At 43.1% G+C, this 11,666-nt stretch overlaps 1 protein-coding gene across 1 annotated transcript; it reads right to left on the reverse strand.

The window, feature by feature from the left end:
- Positions 1-247: 247 nt before the first annotated feature.
- On the reverse strand, positions 248-10,910 carry CNRIP1 (cannabinoid receptor interacting protein 1). Its single transcript, XM_034764249.1, has 3 exons — positions 10,584-10,910; positions 8,895-9,039; positions 248-1,757 (listed from the first exon to the last, which is right to left on the reverse strand). The coding sequence occupies exons 1-3, from the start codon at positions 10,760-10,762 to the stop codon at positions 1,593-1,595; spliced, it is 489 nt and encodes a 162-aa protein (XP_034620140.1). The 5' UTR covers positions 10,763-10,910; the 3' UTR covers positions 248-1,592.
- Positions 10,911-11,666: the final 756 nt, after the last annotated feature.

Raw genomic sequence — 11,666 nt, forward strand, 5'->3', positions numbered from 1 at the left:
TGTGGAGTCAGAATTTCTTAGTAGTGACTAGTGATTTTTGGCACCCAACTTGAGACATTTTAAAGGGGCCTGATTTTCAGAACATGTTAAAACCAACCCTCTATGTCAGGTCCTTTCCAAAGATGTTTCAAGGTAGGTGCCTAAAATCACTAGTCACTTTAGAAAATCTTGGCCTTCATCTTCCTATACTCAACTTTAAAGTCAAAAGTAAGAGAAGCCAATTAGATGGCACATGCTCAGAAAAATATAGATTGTTTCCAAGTCCTTTATTAAAAAGGTCAAAAGTTGTGATTACAATTTACAGACATGATTTAAAAATTATTCACAAAGGGTTACAGGAACAACTAATATACCAGAGAGAGAACTTAACCCAGCAGAGATCGAAGGTGGGACAGTATAGTAATTTACCTGCTTTATTTATTGAAAGAAGAAATCTGAATCTACGTTCCCCTTTGCCTCTCAGCTGTAAACATTGGAAATTACATGTTTAGCACCTTAAGTCATGATCCTGCAACACTCATGCACAAGTGTGCACTGATGCACTTTACTTACAACTTGACTGTCCTTTTGCTGTCACATGTGTGAGCATTTGCAGGATCTGGGCCCTTCTTCAGAGATGAGTATTTCTGGCTGATATGAAAGTCTGGAGGTTTTAGTACAGTACAGTGATCACACCTCAAAAAATTCATTTATTTTGAAAGATTCTACTGGTTTGAGCAATATTCCTAGTCTTAAAAAATTGAGACTACCACTGGAATTAATAATCTCGACGAACTCAGAGAACGTTAGGTGTGACCATTATATTTTGTTAGAGCAGTGTACATGCTCTAAAGATATGTATCAGCAACATCAATAGATGTGCAATTATGCCTTTAAGACCACAGATTTATTGCTTTTCGGTATGTTTTGTTATGCTAATGGTTTTCATGGTATCTCTTGGTTTTTCAAAAATCACTTCAGGAACTGGGGAACATAGCAAAACAATGACATTTTACCAAATTTCACAAAAGAGGAAAGCCAGTCACAGCATATTTTACGACATTAACAGAAGAGGGAGACTCAGTATGTCCGAGTCTCCCAATATGAAAACGCAACTTCAACAGTGCAGTAGCCAATGTCCAAACATCCAGAACTTGCACTTCTGCTGTCTACCATGACAAGACATAGACAAACTGCACAATGGAGCATGTTTTAGGGACAACACAAATATAAATACAGAAATCATCACTAATATGAAGTTGGATCTGAATTTTACTAATGCAAGGTATTTCACCAAGGGTATTACATCCAGTGATACTGTTTAGTGGGTATTATCCACATCTTGTTGGCATCACAGGGTTTACTTTACCAAGGTGCCTGCAGAATTCCCTACTGCAAGGATGAAGAATACTGCAGATGCCATGATAAGTTTAAGTACTGTGAGTAGCAAGTGTCAAGGTTTAATGGCACCCACTGTATGTATAATTTAGCATGTTATTTGTACCACGCGGGACAAAGCAACTGTATAGTATGCCTTTGTTAAGGCTTTGAGCTGGTTTAAAGATAGATTTTTTAAAAAAAAGATTGTCCAGCAGTGTCCACTTTGCTCATCTTCAGTGGAACATCTCTTTGTTGATCCACATAAGACTGCGTGTCTCATTGGGTTTGCATTCATATTCGATGCTACCAAAGGCGTTTCCCCATTGGCAATGATTTCGTTTGTGGTAGTCATAGAATTTGACTTGCCAGACTGTCTCAAAAGTGCCGATGTCACTAAACTGCGAAGGACAGGGAATAAAGTTGTTAGTAAGCAGCTTAAATTTTCCCCCTCTTCCTCAATGCAATGTGCCCTCCAACTAAACTGCGCGTGTGAAACACTAATGTAAGGGTTATTCCCAAAGTAGCAAAATCAAAGATCTTTCAAGGTTGCCATAGTATCCTTCATGCAATCTTTAGTGCCTAAGCATAATTAGTAGTACATACAGGGCCTGATTTTCTCCTGCCTTGTCCCTCTGCCACTCATTTATACTTGTGCAAGGTGAGTCAAAGTGATACCATTCTGACCGGGTACCATTTTATACCCACTTTCTGTAAGTGCAAGTAACTTCTGGGGGCAAGGCAGTGGAGAATCAGGCTTATAATGCTTTAAATGAGGATCCTGCAACACTTGGTGAGGTGATGAAAGCAGGTGATTATGCCAAATACATATTGTGTGAAATATATATCGCCAACATATGAGATGTGGTTTTCCAGCATTGTGCAATGTACTGTGCTTGCCAGGAGATCTGAGGTTAGTGGGTTACCTGTGTACTTTGATCTGTACATAGAATTAACCGTAATGAATTTCCTCCTTTTTGCTTTGCCTGCAGTCTCGAGTGTTACCTTATTTTTTCGTTTGCGGTGCCATTCAATCTGTAGATTAATGCAAGTTATTACTATGCGAGCTATCTGTAGACTTTCCTTGGCTTCTATTCCACATTTTTATACCAAACAAGAGTGAGAGAGGCTCCCACTTACATTTTGCTATAATCACTGCTCATTGTGATGTGCTATTGAATCATAATTTAGGGACAAATGACAGAAGCTAGGAGATAGCAAAGTATATTCTAGCGGTTGCTTAGGAGATAGCGAAGTATGAGTGATTGGGTACGTTCCATTACAATGAAAGAGAATTGATTTCAAGTTGTATTGGACTTGGCGTTTGTCTATGAACTAACATTACTTTAAACAGGTTATTTAGAAATGAATGGGGCTACAGTAATAATAACTTGGAATTCCAACAGTAGGAAATATCTCATGTTTTCCCCCCAACCTCTTGCAAGACACAGCAGAATACGCTCGCATGAGAGGTACAAGGATTATCATTTTAATTGCACCTGTGTAAATGTGGGAAATACTCCACTGACTTCAACTGAGGTCCTGCAGATTTTCACCAGCACAAATGACCTTGGAGGTTGTCTTTGAAATGTGGGTATGAGGGTTTGTACACGCCAGCTCTAGGCTCAACAGCGCATTATATTGGTGTATGTTCTATTTGCAGGAGACTAACCGCTGAAGTCAGTACTACTGCAATGGAATAAGTATTACTATGTTTTTAGTGTTCCTTTTAAAAGATTCCTATTGCTCATTTTAATAATGACTCTTCTCCATGTGACGGTTTTCATTGCAATCATACATTCAGGAGATGACCTTTGATCATCCACATACTGTATTCACCACTGGAAAGTCATCATGTAAATCCCTTTTCAGAATGACTCTTTCAGCCAGCCTGAAGAAGCAGAAGCTTCCGTGTCTACACCTGACCGATTACAGCTTATTTCCCGGTTGGGCGGTTATTTTGCTTCTGCCTGCTGAGCAGTTAGTAAGCTGCCACTGCCTAACCTAAGGGACACATTTATTACCTCACCCACCTTGTTGCTGCGGAAGGGATACCTTTTCAAAAGAACTCTGCACCCAGCAATGCCCATTGATAATTAGAATTTAGTCATGACCATAATGGGAGCTACTGGGTCCTGAGTTCTTTTGACAATCGAACTTCAGTCATGGGTGTCGCCTTAATATCTGCACTATTACAGGAAGTCACAGAAAACAGTTACTGAGAATCTGAAGTTACTGTAGCAGCTCTCCCACACTCTCCCCAGTGGCTGTGTTCATTCCCAAGGAACAGACATGGTTTCAGCTACCCAGCCTGGGGGCCACTTGTAACCCAAAGCAGTAGAGGCTGAGAGCGCTGTGTAAGCACCGTGCTTAGCCCTGGGGAAAAGGACTACCTCCTCCTGCTCAAGGAACCCCACTTACCAACCCAGGAATGGCATTGCTAGTGGAGGGAAGTGTCAGCCATCCTCATCTGAGAGGATAGTTAATCTGATGGAGAGCCTTGTGCAATGCACTAAAGGAGTTTGCATGTGTATTTGGGGGAGCAGAGAATGGTGGTGGGGGATGTCTGTGAACTTCCTTGGAGAAAAAAGTCAGTTGTAATACTGTTGATAGGATTAGATGGGATAGGCCAGGAAATAAGTGATGGGGGTATCGACTTCATAGCAACTGTATAGAAAAGCTGGACTGGAGAGATGTACAGGGAAAAGAATCCCTCCCCCCAACCCAAACTGCAGAACTACCCTGAATAGTCCTTATGATCTTAATGCAGCCCCACTGTGGGATTCCTGGGGAAGGATAGGATGATCTGTGGACGTTTTGGCCATGCTGTGCCCCAACCCAATGCGTAAGCACAGGCAGCACCATCTAGGTGGCTGAGCAATCCCTACATGGTTCCCCTAAAGTCCCATCACCCTGCAGAAGAACTACCCCAGTTCCACCACCTAGGGACTCTCCAGGACTGCATGGTTAGTAGTGGTAGCTAAAGTAAACTTAGAATCAGAAGGTCCTTTCCCTCTTTTGCAGGTATGTGCCATAGTTCTTTATGCAAGCACCCATCCATGTGCTACAGGGCTCAGTAGTTAGTTATTCCCTCAATCCCTCTAGCTACCAACAATTAACAAGAGTTTAAGAAGTCACGTAACTGAAATTCGATATATTGTGCTCAAGAAATAACTTCTTGTTACCTGTTCTGAAAAAGGTTATCTTGGCTGATAAATTACTAGGAATTTTCTGGCTTTTACCCATTCAAATGCTAGTTTATGTCTTGAGGCCCAGTCCTGCTCTCTTTATTCATGCAAAACTGACTGCTTTCAATGAAAGTTTAGCTTGGAGTAAGGACTCTAGGATTAATCCCTTACAAGGTATCTTCCTTTCCTAGTGTGCATCAGAACATGACTTGTCTGCTGTAGAATTGGAAGAGCAGGGTAACCATCCAAACAGGGATAAAAAAGGGTGGGGGTCGGAGGGTGGGAAAGAAATTAAAGCTGTATACAGGAAGGCCAATTTCTAAAACCTAGACATTTAAATTGGGCTCTATATACTGCTTAAGCACGCAAATGGACACAAACTAGTTTTCAGATTGGACTGTCTAAAGTTAAGTCCCTAAATCTCTTAAAGATCTACATACCTTTAAGCAACTGAATGCTAATTTAAACACCTAATTCCATGTTTAGATACGTATATTGAATACTTAGAAGCCTAAATACAGATTTAAGTACCCACATTTGAAAGACTGAGCTCTTTAGACCAAATCCTGAGAGGTGTTGAATAGCTGCTTACCAATTTCAAATCCTGTTGACTTCACAGTATCTCAGGATTTGATTCTAAAGCTGCTGTTTGAACAAATATTGTTATTGCTTCATTTCAGTATCAAAAATCAGCCTTCAGAAGCCTGGGCCTCCTATGGGTTCATGTTAAAATATGTCCAAAGGAAAAATAAACTACTGGATTTTCAGGGCTCACAGACGTGCTGTGCTGTAGGAGTGAAAACTTCATGGCTAGCAGAATGGAGATACTTTATTCGGTGAAGTTTGATTCTTCGAAAGCATCATTTCCTCCACATTCTCTAAGGGGACACAGCAGAACACGACTGCTACACCTACTAATGGAATTTAGTGGACGTTGCCTTTGTAACTTGTACAGAAAATAATCTTGCATCTTAATCTTATACCTTGGAAAAGAAAATACATTCTCAGAATTCAGAAATGATGCTGGGCATTTGCTTTTCATGGGTAAATTCTCATATTAAGCAGGCAGTGGTATGTTGCAGTGATGAATATGGTACAAAGCACTTAAGGGCTAATGGAATTGCCCAGGAAAATAAAACTGTATCTGCTATTACCTCTCATTATAAGGAGGTATCTCAAGTTAGGATATAGACCGCCGATGTTAAGTTACACATGTTATAGTTATGTGTAAACTATTTATAGTGGTGGCACGATTCTTAAATTACTCCATCTTTTTAGTATGTCGCACTAGTAAATAAAAAAAAGTACTTGAAGTCTTAAAAATTTAAATGGGAATCTACTTAATTTAGTACAGTGCTCTGATAAGTGATTTCTTTGAGTGGGTACCTATATACCATAAATGGAAAGATTTTACTCTTTAGATGACTACATATATCAAATGAGTGTGTCTATATATAAATATAAATTCCTCTAAACAGATTTTCAAGGTAATCACAAATCAATATTTAAAACCACTTTGAAAACATTTCAATCATTATTGACATGAATTGACGGGGTGGAACCCCTGCGGATAGGGATTGCCATAGTAATGATAAGTGCAACAGAAAATGTAGCCTGAGCACACATCAGGATAGCAAGGGCAGAACCGCAGCTAGAAGTACAGAGAAGAGCAGAAATTTAACACTCTGGGCCAGAACCTCAGCTGGTGTCCATGGAGTTATGGGCAATTTCTTCCAGCTAAAGTTCTGCCCCCACATCTTTATAGAGGTAAACAGTGAATACCAAAACAACAAGGAGTCTGGTGGCACCTTAAAGACTAACAGATTTATTTGGGCATAAGCTTTGATGCCATCCGAAGAAGTGAGGTTTTTACTCACGAAAGCTTATGCCCAAATAAATCTGTTAGTCTTTAAGGTGCCACCAGACTCCTTGTTGTTTTTGTAGATACAGACTAACACGGCTACCCCCTGATAAGTGAATACCAAGAAGACTCCACCACACAAACATCTAGAAACCATATAGAACTTTTTCTGAAGAGACCTGTGGAAATCTACTGCTTCTCTGATCTTCCTACATTAAACTGACAATATACCTGCTCCCATCGTCATTATTTCACATTTAATTAACTCTTAAGGGTTCAGTCTTCTCATCCATCTGAGCAAGTAGTTGGAAATTTTACATTCCTTTGCAGTTTTCCTTTCAAACCAAGGTGAACTCAAAAAAGTCATGTGAAAGGTTTAATAAGCACTCAGTCAGGTTCTTTAGGAGGAAAAGCGTATGGATTTTTATTTACTGCACAAGCACTCCATTGATTCTGAGTTAGCTCGGGCTTCAGGAAACATCTAGTTCACACTGGGTGTGTGAAGAGGCTTAACAAAATCATTAGCATGCTCACTCCCATACTCATATTAATGGTAGTAGTAACTCGATATTCTTAAGGAATGAAGTTGGCTTCTGATTTGTAATAGTTTTAGCTTTCGCTTAATAGTCTATCAACTTTGAAGCGTGCTGCTTTACCCCAAATGCAGTGTAGAACAGAAGTGTCCGGATGCCTCAGTGGGATTTTTTTCCTATGCACAATAAAATATTACAGCTAGGAAGCAATGTTGTTGGAAACCTATTGGTTGAATTCTGCTTTGCTGCTTACAACACATGTACACTTTGCAGCCAGAGAAGGGAGTGCTTTGAAAGATTTAGAAGGGGTCTGTTCAGACAATTCCAAAGCCATGTGTATGGTCTCCTGCCCCAAATTCTTCATCTGGAAATTGCTGGCTAGGTGAAACGGTGCCTAGCTAGGGAAGGAAGCTATGGAGCATTGTCAGATCCCCATAGATGTGTGAACAAGAATATTTAGCAATTAGGCTGGTCAGACCTCAAGGTTTCCCAAAATCTTTAAATGACATCTCTTCGTCCCCTGCCCCCAATTGCTTAGCAAATTTCAGTCTGAGCAAAAAAACCTGAGAGACGAAGCCTGAAATGGAAGTGTCTACCACATTCCATATCCTGCCATTATAACTGTTAATGGTGATTTTCCATTTGCACTACTGGGACTATAAAATGTTACTATGTGATCACGGCAAACTCTTCATATATGGTTTTTAGAAGCGTAACATGTTTAATATGACTGTCTTTGGTCTTGAAGCAATTACAACATGCATAATAGCACTCCTTTCCCTAGGCTTTTTATGTTACTGTGCTTGGATAATATTGGTGGGGCTGGTAACACCACCTTGCATCTGAAGAAGTGAGGTTCTTACCCACGAAAGCTTATGCTCCCAGTACTTCTGTTAGTCTCAAAGGTGCCACAGGACCCCCTGTTGCTTTTTACAGATTCAGACTAACACGGCTACCCCTCTGATACTTGACACCACCTATTATGAAGGTTGCCCAACACTTTCCATGATTAGACCCTGTGTTTAATTGCTCACAACTTTCCCAAACTTTAACAATTGCTTTATAGGAGTGGCAAAATATTTACTCTACAAGTCTATATTTTATATACTAGCAAGATATTACTTGAAATATAAAGCCTCTCAAGGAATACATTATTTTGACTCAATTTGTTTATATCTAGGCATCCAGTCCCACAGCCTTTAGATATGCAAAATGTAAGGGCAGCAGGATTGGGCCCAGAAGAGCAAAATAAAGCCCCCATCCTGCAGTCACATACAGCACATGCTTAATTTTATGTTTTTTTTTTTTTTTTTTGTAGTTCCATTGGCTTCAGAGGGAGAAATGCCATAAAGTTAAGCCAGTGCGTAAATGTTTTCAGCACTGGCACCTAAGAACCTGAGTGCAAGGCGAGAACCCCATTGACCTCAGTAGATGGAGGGGCTGGGTCCTCTCTGTGGATCTGAGAATTACTTAGAAGAATAAAATTGATTTTCCTTAAAAACAAATGAGTATTTGTTATACCAGTGTCCACACGGAACATAGAGGGAAGGTGTGGCTATTTGAAACATGGTTTGTTAAGTTGGGGGCACTTTAACTCAGGAGCAGCTCAGTGAATTGAGCAATGCAGGGGGTCAGGTAAGGTCATCCCTTTGCAGTACTTCTCAGTGAGACTTGCAGGTTGCTGTGGCGAAAGTAACAGTGATTTCAGTGTGTGGTTCTGCTATGGCCTCTTTCACACTTTGCAAGGATATTATACGCAACATCTTAAAGTCTACACTTTAAAATAAACAATGACTGAGCTTTACAACAACGAGTCCTTTCTATGTTTTCCCATTTACCAGCTGCCAGAATCTCACCCTCCCCAGATCTGATTCAGTTCTTGACTCCATTATCTCCCTTGCCTCTGTACGCACTATAGTGTCCAGCATGTGCTGCCCATGCTCAGAGGGATGGTACCTGTATGTTGACCTGTAAAGGCTGTCTTTGCCCACTTTTGGTGTGAGGCACTCCTTCTGTATCGTAGATTCCTGTGTAACAGACGACCTGGGGATCTCTTGATTTCTCTTCCAGGGGGATGTTCACTCCTCCTATACCCATAGTCCTGAAATAGACAGGCCTGAAGCAGTTTGAAACAACCCTTGACCCCAAAACAATTACAAACACAAACCCTGGACACTTGCTTTTATCACTCAAACCGATGAAATCAACATGAAGGTGGAGTGCTGTGGAAGCAGAGAAAGAACTGACAGGAAGGGGATGCAATGCATGACAGTTCGTTAGCAAGAGCTAGGCTAACTGTAACCCTAATAACGCGAGATTTGTAGAAGCGAGGAATGTGTGAGGCGAGTGGGAAAAAACTGTGTGAGAAGTTGTTGCGACCTTGTGTAGATAATATGGAATGTAGACTAAGAGTCTACATTAGTGAGCAAAACAAGATATCAGAATGACCTATGTATAAACAAAAATGCAGCTGTTGCTCATTATTGTCTGTAACAAAAGGTATAAATGCTTGCTGTAATTGTTTACCTGTTGAGAGACCTGTTTAGCTCTCTCCCTCTATGCAATTGATAGAGAGATAATAAAGTATCTGATTTGCTCTACCCAAACAAAAAGTGAGAACTCTGTTATTCTCCGACAGTGCCCAGACACTGCACAGGCACAGTCTGGGAGGAGTGGGGTCACTCATGGGCTTTTACACAGATTATATTCCATGCAGGAAAGCACAGAGACGCTTGTACCTGCTGTCTCTGCAGAGGCCTGTTTTAATAATAAGAATAAAAAAATTGTGCTGCTGACTCATTTTGGCTGATGGTGCCGGATTTGGCAGGCTGAGTAGTAACCCGGAGAAGAGACATGGAATATAATTCAAAGGTGAATTATTACAGCTGGGCGTTAGCCATTTTAATGGGCTTTTCAGCGTGAGGATCGCTTTTCCTGGATAGCTGTGCTTGTTCAGCCAGAGGCAGCGCCCAGCCCCCAACACACATCCCTTCTTCCTTCCCACTCCTCCACCATTGGCGAGCCAAAGGACTGTAGGGCTAGTAGAACCGCTTCTCCTTCCAGATCAAACACCGGGAAAACCCCAGGAGGGAGAAGTGGTGCAAGCCTGGGAGGCTTCTTAATTGGGCTGATGTCGAGGAAGCTGCACCGTGAGGGTGGGGCTGGAATTCTCCTTCCCTATCTAAGGAAGGAAGATGTATCTCTTCGGAAAGAAAATACACACACACACACACACCCTTTGCAGCGATCCACTGTAATTACGCACACACACATGCACACACACATCCTTTGCAGCGATCCACTGTAATTACACACACACACACACACACACAGCCTTTGCAGCGATCCACTGTAATTACACACACACACACACACACACACACACACACACACACACACACACACACACACACACAGCCTTTGCAGCGATCCGCTGTAATTACAAAGGGAGGATGCTGAGGTTGCAGCCGGGGAGAGAAGCGCCCACCCAGACACAGGGCCCTCCAAGGAAAGGAGGGGACGACAATGGAAATCCTGCGCTGTCAGCTTGCCAGGAAAAAAATATCCGCCTTCTGCAAATAGCCAGTGGGCAGGGGAGGGAGGGAGGCCGGGAGCAGCGACAGACCCGCAGTGCGGCGCACTTACGTGGCATGCACGACCCCTGGCTTCAGCACCACCTCGACCGTGTACTTGGCCCCTGTCAGGAATTTGATGGTCCTGTTCTGGTCGAACCGCTGCCCGTCCACCTTGAAATAGACCGGCCCGTCGTTCGGCTGGATTTTCAGGGAGACGTTGATTTTCACCAGCTTGGGGATCTCGCCCATGGTGTCCCAGCAGGGGCCGTGCGCTGCCCGGGACTGGAGCGAGCGAGCGAGGGATGGAGGGAGAGAGAGAGGAAGAGGGGAAAGCAGGAGGAAGAGGAGGGGCCGCGTCAGACCCGAGCCAGCCCAGCCCTTCCCAAAAGCAGCTGATGAATTTTTCTAACGGGGGGGGGGGGGGGCGTCTGCGCTGAGGCTCCCCCCCCACCCCCCCGCCCTTCCCTCCTCCCAGCCGGATCCCGGCGCCGCGCAACGGGGGCATTTGCAGCTGGTCACATTTCAACCCGTTTCCAGGGAATTAAACCGGCCCTGATTGCACCCGCCGTAATCCACTTTTCCTGCGGGAGGGGCCAGCCCGCCCTCGCCCAGCGAGCAGCAGCCGGCGCGGCAGGAGATCGGGAATGGCACAGAGGGAGAGTGAAACCGGAGCGGAAATGGGGGAGCAAAGGGAACGGCTCCGCGCAGGGTTTGTGATTCCCTAAAGCAGAGCGGGCCTCCTCCAAACTGCAAAGCGTGCGAGCAGCTGATGCTCTCTGTCTTACATCCACACACAGAGGCTGCCTGTGCTCCGTTTCCCTAGTGCTGGAAAGGACTCCAGAGATGATCCATGCACCATATTAATGGCACCCACCTATCTCCAGCTTCCCTGGAGGACAGTGATTAACCCTGGGAAAACTATCTAGCCCAGACACAACAAGACCAGGTCACACACGACAAAGAGAACGGGGAGGGGTGAGGGAGGGCTTAAAGGGACTGGATTAATTCAGAGGACGTCTTTTTACCCTTCAAAATCGGGCGGGAGCCCTTTTCAAGTGAGGGGAGCTAGTTTAATTGATGAGACTTTTAAATCTAGTTCCACTGCTACAGCATTAACTGAGTATTAGGTCTAGTACAAACTGCATTTCCTGAC

This window comes from Trachemys scripta, chromosome 3 (assembly GCF_013100865.1).
Source record: "Trachemys scripta elegans isolate TJP31775 chromosome 3, CAS_Tse_1.0, whole genome shotgun sequence".
NCBI lineage: Eukaryota > Metazoa > Chordata > Testudines > Emydidae > Trachemys > Trachemys scripta.

Bases quoted from the DNA above. Each gene is read 5' to 3' on its own strand.
- CNRIP1 (XM_034764249.1), bottom strand. From the start codon at position 10,762: ATGGGCGAGATCCCCAAGCTGGTGAAAATCAACGTCTCCCTGAAAATC. The intron at 9,040-10,583 runs GTAAGTGCGCCG...TGTCTATTTCAG, and splicing joins CCAGGGGTCGTGCATGCCAC to GACTATGGGTATAGGAGGAG. The intron at 1,758-8,894 runs GTACCATCCCTC...TGTCCTTCGCAG, and splicing joins CTTTACAGGTCAACATACAG to TTTAGTGACATCGGCACTTT.